General features: G+C 39.0%; 1 protein-coding gene across 1 annotated transcript; it reads right to left on the bottom strand.

The window, feature by feature from the left end:
- Positions 1-3,080: 3,080 nt before the first annotated feature.
- LOC139463956 (sorting nexin-4-like) lies at positions 3,081-18,343 on the bottom strand. The gene is made up of 14 exons (XM_071245424.1): positions 18,246-18,343; positions 16,923-17,029; positions 16,044-16,182; positions 14,359-14,436; positions 13,934-14,005; positions 13,412-13,459; positions 12,077-12,132; positions 11,613-11,685; positions 10,275-10,402; positions 8,364-8,453; positions 7,958-8,048; positions 7,287-7,444; positions 6,920-7,034; positions 3,081-5,678 (listed from the first exon to the last, which is right to left on the bottom strand). The coding sequence occupies exons 1-14, from the start codon at positions 18,336-18,338 to the stop codon at positions 5,631-5,633; spliced, it is 1,296 nt and encodes a 431-aa protein (XP_071101525.1). The 5' UTR covers positions 18,339-18,343; the 3' UTR covers positions 3,081-5,630.
- Between the last annotated feature and the right edge of the window lie 5,338 nt (positions 18,344-23,681).

Genomic DNA, 23,681 nt, shown 5'->3' with positions numbered 1-23,681 from the left:
TGACGAGCCAATGCTTTAACCACTAGGCTACCCCTTCGTCCCTATATATATATTGGATACTTAGCAGGAATTATTTACTTACAAAATAGAATAGTTAACATGACACTAAGATTTAAATGATTGTCATGGACCCCTTTTCCTCACTGTATGGCTGTGGGTGGTTACAGTGTTCACTCGTCACACCGAAGACCAAGGTTTGATTCCCCACATGGATACAATGTGTGAAGCCCCTTTCTGGTGTAACGTGACATTATATTGCTGGAATATTGCTAAAGGCGGCGTAGAACAATACTCACTTACTCATCATTGGTATTACAAAAAGATTTAACTGCTTGAATTATTATCTAAGGGCATTGTTTGAGAACTTCCTTCTTGTTCTCTATTAAGACTTTGAACAAGAGGATATGAGTTATATCAGATATGTAACTAGTTGTAACATTAGCTGCAGGATGTATATTACAACAGATGACCATTGTCAATAAAGAAGCCTATGATTTCCACTGGTGTGTCCTGTTCTTGAGGCGGGGTGAAATGGGTTTAACGTCGCGTTATTGCACTTATATAGCAACATGTGTTTGTGTGGCTGCTTATACTAGTCCGGACTAATGCCAATTTTATAGTGCTAGCCCACTGGTGAGGTGAAATGGGGTTAATGTCGCATTCAAGGTTATTGCACTTATCTTATATAGTGATGTGCATGCGCAAGTGTGTGCGGGAAGGGCAAAAGTAAGTACCTAACGTCTTTTGGTATGACATGGCTGGAGATTGAACCCCCACTTCTCTTGGAGTGGACGCTTTACCACTAGACGAGGGAGGCGGTCCTCTTGATGCGGAGGTGGGTAGCACAGTGGTTAGTGCTTTCACCAGTTCAGAGATGACACAGGTTCTTTGTTTGTTTTGTTAGAAAAAGTCTGCTGCCTGCTACCTGATTGTATCATGGTCCTAGAGAAAATGGATACATTTAGGTTAAGGCACAGGAGATATTTTCTCATTCATTCTTGATGTAATATACAACGCTGAGACATGACTTGAAAATGGAATATAACTCCATAAACTCACATTCCAAATTCCCTGTGAATAGTATCTTGAGAGGAAATTGAAATAACAAATTATGAAACACAACAACAGATTTATTACACAGACAAACATGACAAATCATACCCCAATTATAGTCATGAGTAGTATAGGTATAGTATATACTACTTCATGATTACTCTTCACAAACCAATGTACATTACATAACAAATAAACTTAATCCTATACAATATAAAAATACTCCACGCAAGAGTAATAATCTAAACAAGGATGATAAAACATCAGTGCATCTTCACCTAGCAACTGGGTCTTCTGACAAGATCCAAGGAAATACTTTCTCATATTTCCCAAAAATAATACAAGATTTACCCATTTTACCCAAGCCTTAAACGGTCATTTCATCAAAACAATGCCACATACAAACACTAGCAGCAAATATACATAAATAAGTTTCTCATGACAAAACCGATTGATTCAGAAGCCAAACATTCTCCAATAACAGCCATGTATACATCTCAAAAGAAGTTAAGAACACCCACTTTTCGTATGACTTTTGTAATGTGTAATCTGGTGGGTAATGCAACAAACAGCCTTCCTACTGTGGGTGTTCTTTAACTTGTTCTGAGTATATACTGGTATATTTGTTACTCATGCTGAAATCAAGTGGCTGGGCCAGTATCACTAATGTGACGAGATGAGCTGGATTACTCCATCGTGTATTTATTATAATAAAGCTAACACCAGTGTCACATACGTGCATATACAGCATCCAGGTATAAGAGCTGTTATTCACGCGGAGGTGTAATGTTAGGACCATGTTATAAAGTAATGCTTGTCTGACTGGGATCTGTCTATTGCATCTTCACTGGCATTCACATCAAGCTGAGGGGCAAGGCGGAGTGGTGTTTCACTGATAAAAACAGTCACTGCTGCACGGTCAAAAGCTATTGTGCTTGTATCATGCAAACAGATGTACAGTTAACACTTGACATGAATATGTACAGCTGAAAGTGAATGTCATGGCTAATTCATGTCCATGTATCCAACTGAAACAAATATAACCACTTCTCTAAATCATAGATCATAATTTGGGTTTGTGACAATGACGACGAAATATTCAGCTGCATGCATTCAGCAACATGATCAATGTATGAAAAAGAAAAATGGGGAATCATGTACATTGGATTAAGTGAGTCAGATGTGAAATACTGTCGAACGAAAAGTTTGGATAGTACTTTGCTATTTTTATTATATTTAGGCTGTTTGAAACCTGATGTTTTGAGCCAGAGAGGCTTCTGGTTCCAGTCACGTCAGGCATAGTTCGATTCTCACGTGGTTGTGTACCAAATAGTTGTGAGAGACTAACAATTGGTGTCTCAAGTCATGGCTGGAAACTGCTTGTGTAAACTGCTCCTCAGCCAGTTATCCGGATGAATTCAGTGTCATCGAAGCAGGACACCAGCCATTTTGTGTAGTATTATTTAGGATTTACAAACCAGCAGGACATGTGGACGGACACTGGACAGTGGACACCCATAATGCAACAGTCTGCTTGAGGTCAGTTGCTGATTATCTTATACATGTAGGTACGCTTGTGACACTTTGTATTGCACACTTACCTTGGAATAACTGAAGGGGTAATTCTTAGGTTTTTGAGTATTTCGTTACTGTTGTGAACACATATGTCCTCTACAGTATAAAAACTAACATCTTCCGGAGACAAGTGAGTTAACTGACTTTAAAAGTCCAGTTTCCACCCTTGCCGAACTGAGCTGGTATTATGGAGTTATATTTTGACTGGACTAACAAGTCTATGCATAGTCCAAATAAATTCGCGTGATGAAATCGAAATCCAGTTTGTAAACTGTCGTGCAGATTTCGGTCGATTGCAAGATCTACAAAGTATGTGCACCGCCAACTTGGCATCAGCAGATATTTTCCAAATGTTTTCATGTTTTTAAACAAGGTGCTGACGTGATTTGATGCACTTTGCCATGCAAGACCCGTTTTGTTACAATAAAGATCTTGATTTTTTTTTTTTATTCATCAGATTGTCTTGACTGGGCACCACCATTTTGTTTTAAGTAAATGCAAGTGATACAAGAGGTGGAATCTGATTGGCCAATAGGAGAGGTATAGAAGGGACACAACTTGTAATATTAACCACTGGTGGCACCACGATCGAGCCCAGAAATTCCAGCCTTGTTCGGCAAGTGTGGAAACGGAACTTTTATAGTCCGTTAACTCCCTTGCTTGGGGAAGATGATAAACTAAATCAATAATAACACTTGACACAAATATATAGAATTGAGATGAATGAACAGACTTCTCTATTATACAACTTCATCTAACAGTGCTACACAGTGCCATCTGTAAAGTCAGCATATGTTAATTCTGATAGTTCCATTGCCTCCTTCATGTACTAGACTGACATTTTGATTTGAGTGACATGATAAACATACAACATATCACATTCATCTCTTTCCTGTGCTCATTTCCACATTCAACAGACGGACTGAGTACTTCACTGATGGTAAATTGTCAGGCAGTATCTGCACAAGGGTAAGAAGTAGGTTGTGGTTCCAGTTACCGATTCCATTCACCATGGGCAGAACAGGTGACCATTTTACCCAATCTTATTAATATCAGATCTTTACTGTAATTGATACCCGTCTGCGTCTAGATATGAGAAAACCTCCATGGTGGTTGTGTCAGATGAATCATGAGAGAGCTTTGACCCATTCAGATGTCAGCTTTCAAAATGATTTTTACCATTTTGATTCCGAATAGACTACCCAAAGGAAACCCACACAGAAAACAAATATTCATTTGAGGGTGTAGATAAAAATGGCAATCAGAAATGGATCAGAGTGTTATAAAACATCCACAATAATATAATGTACAGTCTTTATTATTTCCATTTGGGACTGGTCATGTAAGTTCATTTCCGAGATGCAGATCATATATGCTGGTCTGAATACCTTGCTCACTCATGTGAATAAAGAAGTCTTGACACTGATTGGCTAACTAAAAAGCCTCTCTATACAGCCTCTATTATTTCCATTTGGGACTGGTCATGTAAGTTCATTTCCGAGATGCAGATCAAATATGCTGGTCTGAATACCTTGCTCACTCGTGGAAAACAGGAGACTCGACACTGATTGGCTGATCATAAAGTGAGGGGTTGTCAGATCTTCATACAGAGAGGCATCATATCACAGTAAAAGATCTGATTTTAATGAGATTGTCTGCCTACTAAGGTAATTTGTATGATAACTAATCAAAATTACAACAGATATTTACACTGAGGATATATGAATGAAGAAAAGAACGTATCTCTCTATGCTATGAAATGACAATGAGACATAAATTTACATCTTGTAATGAAATCTTTCAATATCTTCAAAATTATATTTACAATTACAGTAATAATTCTATCACAGTCTTATTCAACTTTGTAATGTTGAATAAATAAGGCTAACACCTACATAGTGTAAGATAAATAGAATCGTGCCTGAAGTATGTGTGTGTTGGACAATGCATTAGGTTATTACACATATGGGTCTTACTTACTACCATGGCATCATTAGCTTTTCAGGTGTTTGATGCTTGTCAACCCTGGGAAAAACAATATTTTCAGCAGACTTGTAATAATCCATTACATGGATCCTACCTGTCTAAAATCATACGCCCAACTTACTTCCCTTCCTCTATGCACATAGTATACGTTTTCCATTGCTGGCAACTTATCTCAGGTATTGGGACATTGTTGGAGAGTCTCTGGTCAATCTGACCAGTTCTTTGTACAGTCAACTTGATCACTGGCGTTTGGGGAATGGTGTGACTTAGTATTTAATTCTTGGATTTATGCTAGATGGCAAAGTTATTGAATTTTAAACATCACAATCTCTTTGTTCAATAAAACAAAATCTTAATTTCTTACTTTAACGTGTAATATACGAATAGATTCATTATTGAAACTTATTCCTTGAAATGGACAGTCATGATAATCATAGATCTATATAATTATGTCTTAAATCAACACACATTTTGGAGCATCTTCAGTACTTATGATTACTTGTTGAGCAGTTGCAAGGACAGTAGCATTCACTGAAACATTGTGTAATCTTAGCCCAGTAAGGTAAAACTGTCACATTGCTGTGTAACACTGATAAATGCAAATTCACATCAACATGTCCAATTATTAGCACCTCAGGAAAAAATCACTGAATCAACTTATTTTCATGTATTTCCTAAATACATTGAATCATGGTCATGAACAGTTTCTAAAAGAATGGCATAAAAGAATATCAGTTCTGATTTCAGAATATGAATTGTCAAAATGATGTTTTTTCACCTTCATGTTCTTACTGCATGATACAAAAGTAAACTGACATGACATATTCCATGTTGGGTAAAATAGCAATGATGTGGCTATTGTTAGTATTTGTGAAAACCCTGATGAAGGAACAGTTCGTGGGTGGGATCAGTATATGAGACAGACTGGCGTGTTGTCCAGGAGCAAGGTGTCATGCACAACATCAGGAGCACAACATAGCAGGAATGCAGACAGTGTTTCATTGGTTGGAACAACATCACATCTTGCCGAAACAGTCCTTGGCGCTTGTCCATATTGCAATACCCTGAAAATAAAAGGAGTGAGTGAGTGAGTGAGTGAGTGAGTGAGTGAGTGAGTGAGTGAGTGAGTGAGTGAGTGAGTGAGTGGGTGGGTGGGTGGGTGAGTGAGTGAGTGAGTGAGTGAGTGAGTGAGTGAGTGAGTGGTTACTGTATGCCAAAGTGAGGAACATTTCAGCCATATCTGTCTTGAGCAGGGGTCAGATGCTGACAAAACCTGGGCCCCATTCCTAAAAGTGATCTTAGCACTAAGACGATTATAGCTCCCAAACACAGACTGACGATAGTAGCGGCGCTAAGATTGCTTTGTGCTATCAAACTCCGGTTAGACAGTGCAATATCAGTTCCACACTCTAAACAAATTAAATTCTATAACAAAATCTGGATTTGATACAGACATAGCAGTAAGACCTCTTTGTTTGGTCAGCAAGCTGGTAAATTCTTTCCGACATAACCAACATGACAGAGTGAGTGAGTCTAAAACATCAGATCAGAATATCTGAGCAATACAGTGACGAGAACAAGATAAACATTCATAAAAAGCATGCAAAGTACAACACAGTAAGGTAAATATCATGATAAGATACAATGTTTAGTTCTTACAGTAGGTCTCATTGCCATATCCATCTGTACAGATGATGCATGTAAGGTTGAATGTGCATGGTCATGTGGGACAAATTTTATTCAACAATAAATCAATTAATTAAATAATCTCAATTGGATATATATTTAAATTTCTTTTTTACATAGATAATTGTATATGATATGAGGTGAAAGGTGAAATGGGGTTTAACGTTGCGTCCAAGATTATTGCACTTCTATAGAGATGTGCATGTACATGTGTGTGTGTGTGTGTGTGTGGCTGCTTGTATTAGTCCGGACTGATGCCGATTTATAGTGCTAGCTCACTGAGATACCATGCCACAGTTTAACATGAATACCCCACTCAGACACAGTATACTGACTCTGAGCCGACCAGTCCTTGTTTTAGCCCCTTAATGCCGAGCGCCAGACAGGGTAACAACAAGTACCATCTTTTAGCGTCTTTTGGTATGACACGGCCGGGGTATCGAACCCCGGACCTTCAACTCTCCAGGCGGACGCTCTACCACTAGATTACGAAGGCGGTGATATGACACAGAGAATGTTATCATTCAGGAATTTATTTATTTTTAAATGTAAATTATAAATTACCTTGCATCAAACGATAACAATATTGACAGACACTGTTTGTGTCAGTGGGACTTACCTTTTTACATTGTTTTATTTGCATGATAGCATAGTTAGTGAAGATTTCTTTTAGGTCCTTCACCTTCTGTCTCTTAAATCTGTCAATATCTCTCAATGCTGCCTCAACAAATTTCCTGGAGAGAAAAAAACATAATTTTCATCATAATTCATTGGTCTGTAACTAACATTTTCAAAATTTCATACAGGGTAACTATCAATTTCTAAAACAGTTTTTCATTCTTCTTAAAATCAGCTCATCATCTGTTCCGTGCGTAGTGCAACACTCATCCAGAATGATGGTCAAAGGGAGACAATTTAACAGTTGTTGTGTAGAGTAGTCTCCCTTTGACCATGCCTCGATTTAACCCTGGCGTGTCAGGACATACTGTGTCTCCTCCTGTGTTTGTCTCAGTTCCACCTCAGCCTGGACTATCTGCTCCTCCAGCTGCTTGATCTTCACATCTCTTTGTTCTGGAGTGTCACTGCCAAACAGCTTTGTCTTCATCCCACTTAGTGAGAAGCTGCCTGCTGCCTTACCTTGGACCTGCAGGAACACAGGAAACTGGGACTTACACAACAAAGATACATCTACAACAGGGATAACAATTCATCACAAATCAAAATTGAAACGTTTACTCCTATACATGACCTATTGATGGACCAGGATGACGTCAAGCCAAGTATACAGCTTGTCCGCTAATCATTCAAGACTTGACATTTCGAGTGTTGTTCTGTGTCATGAGTGCTGTGAGTTCTGTGTATTGAGTGACTCCTGAAGTCCCAGGTTAGAATAGGTCTTCCATGCTTGCCATAAAAGGCGATTACGCTTGTCGTAAGAGGCGAGTAACAGGATACAGTGGTCAGGCTTGCTGAATTGGTTGATGCATGTCATCTTATCCCAATTGTGTGGATCGATGCTCATGTCTAGACTTGATTATTTACAAACTGCTGTCACATAGCTGGAATATTGCTGAGCGCAGCGTTAAACAACAAACAAACAAACTGTGCCATGAGTATGGCTTATCAACGAAGACCTGTATAACAGAGTACCACTCACCAGCAAGTCCTTCTGACTGGCCTTATAGGACAAGTTGTCCTCTGCTCTCTCCAAGTCGTATTGAACACATTCGTACTTCCGACACACAGACCTACACGAAATATGCAAATGTTACAATAGTATTCACGTCATATGATTTTATATGGATTTGGCCAAATCGATGTATTTCTTGCTTTACTGACAGTTTGTTGTTAGTTTACCCTTATTTTCACAACAGAAAACATTCTGTGTTGAATGAAAAGTATGTAAACTACATGTATTTTTTTTAATGAAAGTAATCTGAACTCAACACCGACACTTTTCTTGAAGCTATGCAGGTGTTCGACGCTTACCACCCTGATGCTGACAAAGCTAGAAACACAACGAACTCAGCCACCTGTGCCCCCCAAGAAGTTTGAAGACCTACCGGAGAGCTTCTCCAAATGCCAAATATTCCTTGAGTTGGTCCGCATACTGCTCTTCCTCCTCAAGCGTGGCATCCACTGAAGATGCATAGCTGTCAACACACAAGTGTATGTTGCAGTGACTTCCATCATAAATCCTGAGTACATCTCCCTTCTGAGCATTGGTTACCAATTAGTGATGGATCATTTGTTTGAAATCACGGCACATGAACATCATGAAGGGGTTGAAAATGTTACATAAAAATCATGAAAACAGACATAAACAAAGTCATAACAGCTTCAAATTATGGTGTACCATACTCAGAACCACAACAGCTATATCATCTATATGATCTACTGGAATGTTTTAAGTCAACAGTTAATAACAGAAAGACAGGAATAGAAACCGTGCCTGTGTGGCACAAATTCGTTGAGGTGAACATGTGATTGAAAAAATCCTCTTTCACAAATTTCATGAATGATTTCGTGTTGAGAGAAACTATTCATGTCGAACCTGGCTTGATGTGCGTCATTGTGCTCATACTGCCAACCACTTGTCTATTCAGTTCTGATATTTGAAAGGCTGCCGGTATATTCCCTGTCTGCAGACACTACTCCCTACCCATGGTATAAGAGACTGTGTATGACCTACTGTTCATATAATGTATTGTAAATCATGATATTAATGCGAAAAATGCAACTGACCCTTCGATTCTCCCATGTTTGCATTGATAAAGTGACGCTATATGACCTGGACATATTAAGTTTATTGTCACGTCCAGTTCACTGCATGATAGAAACAATGACCTTCTCACCACACACACTGTCAAGGTTCTACTACACCAAATCAGTACCAGTTTGGAGAGTGCGGTTTTCGTAGGGAGCCTTCAGTGCAGATCGAGAGATATCTGCAGGCTGTGATTGGAGGATATTCTGTAAGATTTTTATGTCTTTCAAATGTACATCCATCCAGTTATTAAAACTGACCATGTTTTTCTATATTTAGTACTGTCTTTTTCAACATGATGACTTATGCTGAATGTGACCACAGCTATTTTCAAGTAGGTGACATTTGGTGCGAAACTGGGGGTGGTGTGTTTAGCTTCCGGTACTCGGAAAAGGAGCTGGCTAAGCTAGTCATTTTTATTTTTTTTATTGCTGCTCTAAGGCCAAACTGTGCACACACGTACAGGTAATAGCTGTTGAATGCTTAGTTATTTAAAAAAAAATCATAACGTTACTATAGAAGTCTATGGGAAAACATTTGGTTGTGTGTAACCTCAAGTGACATTTGCCAACTGTGTACGTGATAGCTTCTTTTTTCATGAAGAAACCTTGTCAGACAAGGGCAAAAGTGAGTGTGGCTCACTAATACCCCCGACCTGCCTAGTGTGTCAGTAGTTTCAAATTAAATAGCAAGGATAGGGTTAGGGTTTGAAAAATTCATTAAAAAAATGGAAAATTAATAAAAACACCGCTCTTTTGACTGCACCGCTCCATATGACACAGATTATATGAGCTAAGTTTGAGATGAATCTCAATCGTTTAAGAGAAATCACGAGGACAAAGTTTTTGAATGGATGGACAGATGGACGGACGGACGGACGGAAGGAACCTTGGTATAACTATATACCCCCGACCTAAAAGTCCAGGGGTATAATAACGTCACAACCACATGCAAACCACAGCTCACCCATGGTGCGAAAATGTCCAGTAACAGCAGTCATGGATAATACATAACACAGCCCATGTCTAGCTGTCACTACCATATCATGTCATGAAATTTTAAATCTACAGGTGTTATTAGGAAGAAAGTTTATGGATGTCAACTTAATTAATTTCATGACACATTTTAGGATTTGGTGATGCATTAACTTCATGATTTACAGTATCCATTTAGAAAACTCTGTCCACACAGAGGCCTGGTGACTCACACATCCATGTAGTGTCCGCTGCTCTGCAAGGCCTCTGCAATGTCCTTCTCTATCCCGCTCCACTCGCTGAACACGCGGGCATAGTTGCCATGGACCTTGTGAATGCCATACAGCTTATCACATATTCTCTGAAAGGGACAGGACAAATTATGGATGTATGGTTACTTCATTGATATCTATTCATAAACATTTTGTTTGTTGTTTAATGCAGCACAATTCCAGCTATATGATGGTTGTCTGTACATAATCAAGTCAGGACCAGACAATCCAGTGATTGACATTATGAGCATCGATATTTGCAAGTGGGATAAGATGACATGGAATTAACTTGAAAGAGCTTCACCACCTGATCCATTTAGTGGCCTCTTACAACCAGCACAGAATTCGTAGGACTCTATTCCTATTAAAATGAAATAGGCATGGTAAAGCTCTTAAAGCCCACCCTGATTATAAACCATATATATGGTTGCAGTGTTTCAGTTTGAACAGTGACTGACAATGTAAACACAATTGTGTGTGGAGAGAAACTTTTTGAAAAACGTACGTAAACAAGATCACCATTGACTGTCAAACTTTGTATCAACTTGAATGACAAACCTTGGATACCACAAATGGCTCTATATCTAGATATAAGTCTGCAGTTTTATCATAAAAAATCAAATCAGTCATATATTGTGAGGAATGCCATTCATAAATTGTAGATATGCCTTACACCACAGGATTACGATCGGTGCCGTGATACATATTATGGTGTTTTGTTCACAAACACTGCTCTTATTCATCATGACAAACGTGTGTCGTTCTCATCCAGAGAAATGCGCAGAACTACTTTGTGTGTTGGACTGGAATATAAACATAAATCGAGGACATTCCACTTAGCATGACGTCATATTGACCTATCAGGTCACTAGTATAATCTCCGCCAACTGACAGTGCAGTTGACCGCAAGTGCCCCTTTAATTTAGTTTATGCAAATTTTGTTAATATCTACATGAATTACTTGCAACTGACATTCAGCCAACCAGATGACAGGTGACCTAAGTTGTATCTATTCATATTCAAATGTAGCATATACAAACTAATGCCATTACTGACCTACGATCCAAAACATCCAAAATAATAAAAAAAATTAAGAATTGTGGCCATTTAAAAGTACATAGTAACACATTAGGGTTTCCATGGGCCAGAAACACACCATCTGTTTTGTTGTCATATTTTTGTATTTAGTGTTTTAAGAAAAACGACTGGCATGGAGGTCCATAGAACAATGTGTTGCTTTTTAAATTGTCACAAATAATAGTGGCAAATCTCTGATAAAATGAAGACGTATTTACTTACAGCTCTGATTCGAAGTATGTTCGATATGTTGTTCTGTAGTTCATTGCTGTAGTTCTTCAGCTCCTCGAACCGCCTACAATAACACATGAACAAATAATGTCACTGCGAAAAAAAGAGAGTTAAAACAAATCTAACTTTTCGGGAAACAACATGCACAAGGCTCATTGTCTATGACCATGAGAGCAGATAGTACAAGTACAGCTTCTGTGATAATTCATGGGTGGGCCAAGGTCAGTTTGCCAGAGATACACTTAATCTGACATTACTTTTGTATATATTCCTGTCTTAAGCACTGGACATTCTCTTATCTGCAAGGGGCAGTATTACAGAATCTTGAATCATCAAATATGGCATGAATCCAAAACACTCATGGCCTATGATCTGTTATTGTCTTCAGAGTCTGACACCCTGATATCACTGGGACCAAATAACTAATCTCTACTGAGGACAGTGTCAAAATCTACCTGTCAGGTTTCTTGAGACGGAATGAGGCACTCAGTGCCTTTAGTCTGGAATCTGCCTGAAAATAAACATACCAATAGAGTTAGCTGTGACAGTGATGTAGTTGTGAGTAGAAGATATTGCCATCTCAGCCATTTATGGCTTACTCTTGTCTGGATGTGCTTGAGATGAGATAAAAGGAGGTTTAACGTGAAGATTATTTCACATATGTTATATAGCAACGTGCACTCGCGTATGTGTGTGGCTTCTTGTACTAGTCTAGTATATAGACTAGTGCTATCCTTTACCTGCACTTTAAGGTGCACTGAGATACCATGCCACAGTTTGACATGGATACCCCACTCAGACACATGAAACTAACTGAGCTGACCAGTCCTTGTTTTATCTCCTTAATCCTGAGCTCTAGGCAGGGTAACAACACGTACCATCATTTAACGTCTTTTGATATGACGTGGCCATGGGATACAGTGTTGAAGTTACACAGTAAAACAAATACCGAAGTCTGTGTTACCCTGAGATTTGAACATGTATGGAAGTCCTCTCTAATTCAGTTACCAGTAACAACTGAATCATTGATGGTTGAAGATGGTTGAAGATATGTTTATTCCACTCAAAAGTTAACCTTTTTATAGAATTCTTACATTCATCACGTTCATGAAGATCCGGGGTAGAACAGGTCTTCAGCAACCCATGCTTGCCCTAAAAAGCGACTATGCTTGTCTTAAGAGGCAACGAATGGGATCGGGTGGTCAGGCTAGCTGACTTGGTTGATGCATGTCATCGATCCCAATTGCGTGGATTGATGCTCATGTTATCAATCACTGGACTGTCTGGTCCAGAATCGATTATTTACAGACCGCCATCATATAGCGGGAATATTGCTGAGTGCAGCTTTAAACAACAAACCAACCAAACAAACCAAATCATCACGTTCATCACAAGGCTACCCCACCATATAACTTTCTTTTCCTAATGGCTTGCAGCTTAGGTATATGACAGGCATGTCTTATCCTCTATCATGTAGGGGACACGGGTGGCCCAGTCGTCTAAGGCGCTCTGATTCGATGTGCAGAGTTGCATCCCTTGGGCACACCAGAAACCTATGATGGTTGGTTCGAATCCAAGTTCGCACCGATTGTGTTTCTAGGTTTGTCAGCACTATACCCGTGCTTGTGAGTTTCACCGAGGTGGTAAACATCTGAGACCTGCATCACTTCGGGCTTTCCTCCCACATTAAGCTGACACGCTGTGATATAACTGGAATATTGTTAAAAGTGGCGTTAAACCCAACTCACTCATTCACTCTATCATGTATACAGCAGACAAGACCTCCTCACCTTGCTTTGAAAGTCTGTGGCGTACACTGATTCCTTCCAGCCATTCTCCTGCAATGATGTAAAGGGTAGCCTTGATCAAATTGTCTGATCACAAAGTTTATGTTCTTATGCTAGATAATTGAGGTACCCCATACAAATAACAAGAGTTGTTGTGCTATATGAGAATAAAAACATGGTTATTACAGAGGAATAATGATAACTGAACTTGTAAACCACAAGATGAAGATTGCACAAGTGTAAGAAGTGACTTGACTTACGTCTGAAAGATGGACACAATGTTAGCATGGTTAGTGGTGTAATAGAGGTACTGCATCTTTAATCATGACATCACATTTTTTGGGAGAATTATCTCATGAAATTATTCAGCATTTTCTTTCTGACAACCTAGTCATCAATGCACACATAAGAACCACAAAACCAAGCCATGCTTAGTTATGATAAGACACCATTTGTTTTGCTAAGATTGGGTATAGCCCTGCTGCGAGAATTGCCACAGTTTGGCTGTAGTTATCCTAGCTGTACCTTCTGCATGAACCCGAGGAAGGTCTTGTCTTGACAGAGGATGGGATGTGCTCCAACTCTCAGGAGGTACACCTGACAACAAACATGGCATCATAGTCAGGTAGCCATTTATCTCACTTTCTCTCAAGATATTCAGTCAACAAGTAACCATAACAAACATGAGTCTTGAGACTGAACTGTGGTTAAAAATTAACTAGCCCATGTTTGCAAGAAACCATTCATTCCACCAGCTGCTTGTTCCTGGTGTTTAACTCCAACCACTCACATTACCGGTATCATAAACTCAAATTCAGCCAGTAATTAAGTGGTAGTTACAAAAAAAAGGCTTTACAGTGTAGGGGATTGAAATGAAACTTGTATTTTAAATGACTGGGATTTATAGACGGTTATCCCTCCATGTTTGCTGTATGTGATCTGCGCCTTACCTCCAGTGCCTGTCTCCTCCTCTCTATAAAGTCGGGGTCAAACTTGTCCGTTGAAGCATTCTGCCAGGTATACGAGGCCTGCAACAAACACACACTGTGCTTATACCATAACAGAGACAAAGTCGTGGCTATAATGTCCACTGACAAAAAGTGAAGGACATCCTAGACACATCCCAGACATGTCATCCTGGTCAAAAGAAAAACATTACAATGCAAGTGGGACAAGTTGTTACAATGATGTAACTTTACAATAATGATCAAAATATTGGCTGAAATAGTTCATACCTCATAAACATGATAAATGATCTTTCATTTTGCAACAACATACAGAAAATCTCACTTGAGTGTGTTTTGATACCAAATATATCAACACTAGTCGATAAAAGCTTAAAGCTACAAGGCATGATGTTGATATATTTTCTATCAAAAGACATGAGAGTGAGATTCTAATTATCATCCAAAATCATTCTTCCAACTTTTTCTGTTTGTAAACCGTCATTACTAGTGTCTTGGGTATAAATAGTGCAGCTAACGAGCTTGATCTCATCCAAGCGATACCTCCAAGCCACTTTTGATAAAATATCATTTCACAAAGTGTTTTAATCATATGGGACATCACAAACTAGGGTCCACAAACTAATCCTGCGAAAACTGAACAAGGCTTTACTTAAGTCCTTTGTAGGTTTTACTCCATGATGGTTATGTTACCTTTGACCTACTCATAACTGACCGATCTGACAACAGTAAACTACAGGTATAAAGTACTCAAAGGGAACTCAATTTCTAGTTTGTTATAAGCATGTATACATAAAGTATATATATAGCAAATTGACGGGACCAAAAAGGACAGTTTGTTATATCCGACAGTTTGTCATAAGCGTGTTTGTAATAACCGTAGTTTACTGTAGTCATTGAATTTGACCTTTATTTCATGACGGACTAACAGTACATATATAAGGAATAAACGAAGAGTGGGAATTGCTTATTGTACAATAAAACACTGCAAGGAGAATAAACCATGAAGGGCACTGGCCCTGAGTCATATATTTCTTATATGAGATATCAACATTTTGTACAGCCCCTTTAAGATTCTTAATAAAATGTACATGCTTTAAATTTAACTCTAATTTAAATAATAATAACTGCCTGAATAAAATCCGACCTTGGCATGTCAGACAAGTCTATATTATGAACAGGAGGCTCACGTTTAGTATTTCTCTGATATTCTCACAATTTTCACGTCGATTATCTGTACTTTTACTGATTACCATATCTCTCCCACTTTTGAAAAAAATTGCTCGGCAATTGCATTCATCTGCATTGCCCCGCTACATCTGTGGGGAAAAACTCACTAGAAAATTCCCTCTCAAAAATAATGTTGTCCAATTTGCGACGCCATCAAGTTGCAAGCACGTTCAAATCCCCAGAAATGACCTTGAGATAGAACAATGTTTTATCGTGAAATATACCACGATTCCTTCTTCATTGTTCTTTGCGATTTATCGCGTAACTATCCAATATAACATGATCAAACTCCATCATCATTTGTACATGTTCTCATGAAACAAGAAATGTCAAAGTGACAAGTCATATAAACAACGGACAACACAGCTTTTTGTGCATGCTCTTTACCCAGTTGAGCTAACACATATATCATGTATACATAAATGAGCACACATACTAACTTTTTTCTCAGGCAGCGGTGGCACGACGACAGATGGGTATGTGATGTCGAGGTAGTTGCGGAGCAGTTCAAACTCACTGTATCGCCTCCACAGTGACGTTGCGCCCTCTCCGTAACCCTTCATATTCTCATCTATTACTCTAGAAAATATCAAGCACCACCTCAAAACAGAGCCAGGAAGTGAATTAAAACAAAAATAATGAATGTTTTTAAATTGCACATGCTAATAGACAGATCAACACTTAGCATAATCAACCAATATGTAGTGATCACAGCAGTTATCAATCAGTGCCATTGAAAGAGTGTCACTTGTGTGTCGATCCTCACTGGCACTAGAAGCCATAGAACAGCTATGCCTTACAGAAGTCTTCGTACTACACTTTCGTGGAAATTGTCCACGTTGACTCACCATGTTCAAGGGATAGAGAAAATGCACGTAATTATCAAACATTTGTACTAGAGCAGTTCCGAAAGACCCACGACATTATTTTGATTATTTACATGATCTAGTTCTAGTTAAGCGATACATTCACTTACTATCAACATGTGCCAAGTGTCCTGAAACCCATTTCCAGTCTGTCTGTTGACTTTGTAATTACTGCCACGTATGGAATTAATACATTATCTCAGTGTATTTAAGGCAACCATTAACTGTAAGATTAATACACATAAAAGCAGAAAACATTTTTTTGTTTGAATGACTTGCATCAAGTTTTGAGTCAAGTCCCTTTTAATGACAGTCAGCTCAGATGAGCATAAGGAATATAATCCATTAAATAGTTCATATTGTATTGATCACATTATGATCACCCATTTGTAAACCAACACAGTTCTTATGTGCCCTTTTTCCCAATGTAAATGTTATTGTGGTTGTACGTACCTTGTTTCTATGAGGTATACGATGAACGTGTCTTGCATCTTCATGGAGGCATTGGTTCGCTTCTCTGGCTCCGACACTGTAATCTCCAGCCATTGTAGCAAGTTGGGCTGAAAGTTAACCAAATCAGTCTTTAAAACACAAACCCTCAATAAGAAGTAACTGAAAAAAAGCAAGCAACAATTTGAGCAAGAGTGAGTGAGTGTCCACCTTGGGCAGTATTTCAGTTATCAATGGTCATCATGGCATATCAGCTTAATGTTGAATGCTTGTCTGAGGTGATGTAGGTCTGAACACCTTTACCTCCATGCTTATATCCAACAGTGACTCGCGCTTAGATTCAAATTAATATAAACGATATCCAATCTACAGTTAGACTACGTCAAATTTAAAAACATAGTAGGTTTATCTCCTAGAAAATCATTCATTATACAAAGTAAACAAGACACTAAGCTTGCACATGCTCCAGTTTGATAATTTGTCTACATCATGTACATGGTCAATGAAAAATCTTTCAAACATGCCATGTACAATTAAAGTAAAGGATTTACTATTATTAGTCAGCAAACTTCCAGTTATATCCAGGCAGACCTTTAAATATTCAAGTATTGTTCAGACAAACAGGTGACAGCATCAGAGATGATTCATGCTGTCACAAATTGTGACCTTCTGATCCACATTTCAGTTTAAAGAAAAGCTTGGTGTTATATGTAGTTGCCAGTGTATGTTCACGTTTCATTGTTTATCATGCTATCAATAACTGGTGTACATGATCTTGACATGATCATTTTCAAGCCACAATGTTATAGCATGGATATTGCTGACAGCAGCAAAAATCAGCAGTCATTAAATGAAATCCAATATAGATGTTAAAACAGAGATGACAGAGGATAGCTTGACACATGCATTGGAGAACACAGAGTATGTCAAATAATTTGAGAAGATTTTTCTCACAATGTCGATCTGCAAAATGATGAAGAAACCTGAATAGGCTTGTGAAGGGGGTGTGGCAAATATCATATTCGTAATGTAATAAATAGAGCATAACATGTAAACAATTCGGGCTTTTTTATCATCCAGTCATTCAATCGATACCACACAAATAATTAATTCTCCGATGTTTAACAAAACAGGTAGACAATCATCGGTAGTATAAACGGCCACCCGCAGAGAGCTGTCACTCGGGAGCGAGCGACATTTGTTATCAGGGTGACAAAACTGCATAGATTATCATACATTCATCTGAGGAAGGGAGGCGTATTACCCTACATTAGTAACAATCTTGTGACGAATTACAGGCGTGGGTTTAAGTAGCCCCATAGTTACCTTTGACAGCTTAACAGTCTGGTCGGAAATCACCCGTTGATTCAGTTCGACTTTAGTCTGCGTAAACTCTTTATTTTGTTCTTCGTCCGCCATGTTTATTTTGGTCGGAAGCTAGAACTACTTCCGGTAAAAGATCCTACTGGTTGTACGAATATTACAATGTTACAATAGTTGTTTTTTTTACAAAGATGTGATTTCACACTGTCCTGTATACATCATGATAGATGTAAAGATTTTAGAATGCAGAACTTATTTAGTTTTTTAGTTGGTATTTTTCCAAGCACTAAAATAGTCTCATTTGGAGTTGAGAAATGAAACAGCTTAAAATGTACTGAGCTCTATTATAAATTGTTGGTTCCTGTTTTAGTTTGTCAGACTACTTATTTTGTGGTCTGAGTATATATGCAATAAATATATAAATTTTTCACTTATGAAGCGAACGACCACAAAAATGTCTGATAGTAATACAGATCGAAGCAGATGCTGGGGAATTGGAGGATTGGCTGTGGTAGGCAAATTTTCACTCCTGGGTTTCTGGGGCGTGTCCTGTCGCACACTTAAAGGGGCACTGATCTAACGCAATTCCCCGGACTGGTTGCTGCCTTTGTTATTGATTTTTCCCCCGTGAGTAGCCGGATGATAGGCAACGCAACTGAGCGTGACCAGAGACTGGGCTACCGTCTGCAAGGACAGCTAAATGAACTTGGAGGCTGGAGGCAATATTTGTTTTACGCATTTTTGCATAAACACTGATTGGTTAACTGTGATCTATAAAGATTTCGACAAAGGGCGCATGTTAATTAATTTCTTCAGCCTAAACAAACAGACAAAAAGAACGGCGGAGCTCATCGGAGGTCGTAATTTGGAAATACCCTAGATAGTTATAGTTTAACACTGGTTATAAAGCATGTTGTGACTTTGTTTCAAAATTTACATCTGTTCACCCTGCAGTGAATGTTTACCTATTTGGATAGGTTGGTGATGTGAATGTTTACCTATTTGGAGAGGATGGTGATATGAATGCTTATCTTGCAGAGTGAGATGGTGATGTGAAAAACCTTTCAGCATCTAACGGGTTGTTTTGTTTGTATACTCCCAAGGGAGCCGAGTAAATAGAGTCTTGCAGTATATAAATGGCGTATATATATTATCGTTATTACATGTATGCATATCTTAGTACATACATAATATTACATAAAAGAACATGAGTGATATAACTTCTGCAGTGTTTACTTCAATATTACTACTCTATCCATGTACGCGTATTTGCGTAGAATACACATAAGATAAACTGAAATTCGCAGATAAATCAAAACCTAGCGTATCAAATAGGCAAAAAAACCTTTGAATACGCGATTGAAATTATACTAACGCGTATATTACAACTATAATGAACAACAAAAGTTCCTGTGACATTGAATAAGATTTAATGCAAAGTTATGTTTTTTACCAAAACTGAATTTCGGTTTGCAACAGATAAAAGACTCCTGTAAGTGTTCAAATGGTTTAATTTGCCATACTGACTTCAGAAAATACATGATTTCATAAAATACATGAAAATGCCAAAATGTCAATTTACAAACCAATAGCGTGTGTGTCCACCTCTGGTTGCGATGCAAGCAACACATCTTCGTCTCATGGAATGGAGCAGGCGTCGCACAAAGTCCTGCGGGATATCTGTCCATATCTGCTGGAGCATGTTTCGAAGTTCCTGGAGTGTCTGTGGAACACGTGGTTGACGTCGAAGGCTATCCATCTCATCCCACATGTGCTCGATTGGTGAGAGATTTGGGGAGCGAGCCGGCCAGGGGATGACATTCACGTTGTTTTGTTGAAGAGAATCCTGAACAAGTCGAGCAATATGAGGCCGGACGTTGTCATGTTGAAAGGTAATGCCTGGGCCATGACGTTGCAAAAACGGTAGAACAACAGGGCCGATGATCCGTCGCGGTAGCGCTGTCCATTGAGATTTCCCTCTACCACTATCAAACGGGTCCTCTATCTTGCTGTAATCCCACCCCATACTATAACTCTGCCGCCCCCGAACCGATCTTCTTCCATGACACAATGATTGACGTAACGTTTACCTCGACGTCGGTACTCTCGAACCGTCCATCGCTGTGACTTAGGTGAAATCGAGACTCGTCAGTGAATAGAACTTGTCCCCACTGCATGGCCGTCCAGCGTAGACGCTGTCTGCACCACTGTAGACTTGCTTGACGGGTCTTCTGGCGACAATCCCTGCACATCTGAGGCGACGACGTACGGTTTGTGAAGATATTCGTCGAAGGCCAGGGATACTTCTTGCAGTCACTGTTGCTGGCTGGAATCGATTTCGTAGGTGTGTTGTTCGAATCCAGTTGTCTTGTCGATTACTGGTTAGCGTGGCCTGCCACTCCGAGGATGGTCTCTGACTGCCTTCGTCTGTTGCCAACGTTGCCATAAACACCAAATGGTGTTTCTGTGGACGTTAAATTGTCTTGAAACATCACGTTGACTCGATCCTGCTTCAAGCATACCAATTGCTCGCAGACGCTCATTTTCGGACAGGCGTGGCATTTCGCAATGTTGAATAATTGCATAATTTTGTTGTTTTTCAGAGTGGTTCTTCGCAGGTTTTTATACCCATTCTTGGGTAGTGAAATGCATGGGGCTTGCATAAAAGTCAACTTTTGCATGGAATGCATGCTTTTCTGTAGCAGTTGCGTTTTTGTGACTTGATTCCATACATGTACTACAATATTGAAAACCAAACTTTACTTGTTTGAAAAATATACTACAATATTGGTGTCACAGGAACTTTTGTTGTTAAGTATATAAGCTAAAACGACTGCGTGTGTTATTATGCAACTTCATATTATCAATATGATAAATTGATTGTGTATCAGACGATAGCGAAATTCATATCCGACAGTTACTTTGGGAAAAAAATTGTGCAACAAAACAAACTCGAATACCGACAGATTCCACTTGAAAAGAACATCGTTCCTAGTCCATACATCATAAACTGTCGCTGATGGGTGATTGAAACATAGGACCTTTCATAAATGGTAGGTTTGGCAAACAATAATGTCTTCCTGGAAAGGGAGCCGCGAGCAGACGCAGACGGGTATACTACTATATTCATGTTATAATGTGGCATCATGAATTTTGTATTCATGATGTTTTCCATTTGAGTGATACTAGGCCCCAAATACCTTGTTTTGTTGAAATTAGTATTTTCTGCAAAGAATGTAATGGTAAAAAAATAAAAAAATACCGTTTGGTTAACAAAACATTTTCTAATCTTACCTTATATTTCTCAGAATTCGACTGACCAGGTGGTAAAGAAGTTGTTCTAATTAAAAGACTCTTGAAATTCAATATATCTCAACATATGTATGAAGCACAAGCAAAGAGGTTCTCCATTATTAATTATTTCACATGCTCACAGACTTATACTACTCTGAAACCAGTACAAGGTGTATCACATATGCTCACAGATTTATACTACTCTGAAACCAGTACAAGGTGTATCACATATGTTCACAGATTTATACTACTCTGAAACCAGTACAAGGTGTTTTTACAAAGACGTTGTTAACATAGAGACAACAAGCAAGAGCACCATTTTCAGTCTGGTATTTTTTTTGTGTGTGTGTCAAAATCCCAATACGACGAGCATGCCGATCTGCGGTCAAAGGGAGATAACCACAAACCATCTTCTAGTCAGTTTGGTCTATTTCTTTACAAATGCAACTTAACTTCTTTTTTTCCGAAAGTTTCCTTGAAAGGAAGAGAATCAGAGCTGAGTGGATATCACACCACTACCATGTCACCATAAACTGAGTGAACCTAAGCTGAAAAGCGACAACCATGCCAGACGAATCTTTTGTGGTCAAAGGGAGGTAACTATGCGATACGCCCGTCAGAATTACTTCCCTTGGCTATATGTAGCACAAGCTCCTTCCCAGCGCGTGACACCTTCGTTACACTCTCGGTAACATCGCTGCCACCAGTGTGGGCGCGGCCATTTCAAGAATCTTGAAATTTGCCCTCCAACCCCATATGTAGTAACGTTTATACTTTTGTTTATGTCTTTGGGAATGCCATCATATTTCAATTTGAAAAGGTTTACGACTGACCATGTTTTCCAGATGAATTTACTTTGTTGTTTTGATAATCAGATTGGTTCGAGATTGCAGACTAACGGAAAATCAACCAACTTCTCCCTTACATTCTTACTATATCAATAACATGATAGTTTTAATGAAATAGAAATTCAAATTGACAAATGAAGAAAGTAATTAAGCAGCGATAAGTGTATTCGGCGTCACGACAGTCGTCACTTGTTTGTAAACATAACGGTCATTCGGTTGCGAGTTCAACTCCAAGCATGGTTGTGGCCACCTATTCACAGTGGGGAGTTTTGACTGGTGGCAGCGATAGTATAGAGAGCTCCGAGAACGTACTATCGCTGTGAGGAGCTTGTATGTAGCACACAGAGTGCAGAGTTTGAGGTGACTTAACTCTGTTTGGAGCTTTTGTAAGGACTCCGTGACGAAGCATGCGATGATAGGAGTTTTTCACCAGGGAGACACTGTTTGGAGCCTTTTTGATAAACTGCTTCCTCCGTTAGTACGCCTCGCAAACTCACCGATTTTAGCCAGACAGGAGGCCAGTCAACCTTTTTGAAGGGACATAACCCTTAATCCACGAGATTATCTCCCTTTGACCACAAATTGAAAGCAATGGTTGGACGTATTAATGTGTTTGGACCTGTTGCGAGGAAGGAGCTTCATATAGTTTTGGGGTTGAAAAATGCAACGCTAGGATACTTAACGACCGGATAAAGTAACTATTACAATCGACTGCAACAATACAATGCCTGTCGACTCCGAATGAGAATTTAAGGATTACCTCCCTTTGACCACAAGACGGGCAGCTTAGTAACCCCCAGCCACACACTGAACGCTAAGTGAGATTCAGCAAGATAGCTCTTGTATTACGATGGTTTGTATGTTAATTTGTTGGGTGCTGAGTGAAGTTTAGGACTATTCTCATCTACATTTGCTTTAGAAGCGTAAGAACGGCCGTGTAAAAACAGAACTTGCATACACTTCTGGAACAACGTCTCACGCAGTATTAAATGGTTGCACCGTTTGAACAAGACAAAACAGTGTCATACAGCACGAGCAATGACTAACACCTTAGAATATTATGGCAGAATTTTACATAATACCTCGACCAAACTGCATCGAGAAGTGAATATTGTCAAGGGGGGTAACTCTTACAGGCTTATTGTTTCAAATACACAGTCAATGTGGTTCAGAGTTCGGCAGATAGAACACGATGACAAATGTCTGTTGCGGCACGAAGTTACACCACCTGACCACCTCATCGCCATCTTAGAACCATGTCTGATCTGTATAGTAGTACCGAGTTTGATAACTGTGT

The sequence above is a fragment of the Haliotis cracherodii genome, unplaced genomic scaffold (assembly GCF_022045235.1).
Source record: "Haliotis cracherodii isolate W230 unplaced genomic scaffold, xgHalCrac1.p SCAF_16, whole genome shotgun sequence".
Classification (NCBI taxonomy): domain Eukaryota; kingdom Metazoa; phylum Mollusca; class Gastropoda; order Lepetellida; family Haliotidae; genus Haliotis; species Haliotis cracherodii.
The sequence above is the reverse complement of the archived record's forward strand: the minus strand, read 5'-3'. Positions and strand labels throughout refer to the sequence as shown.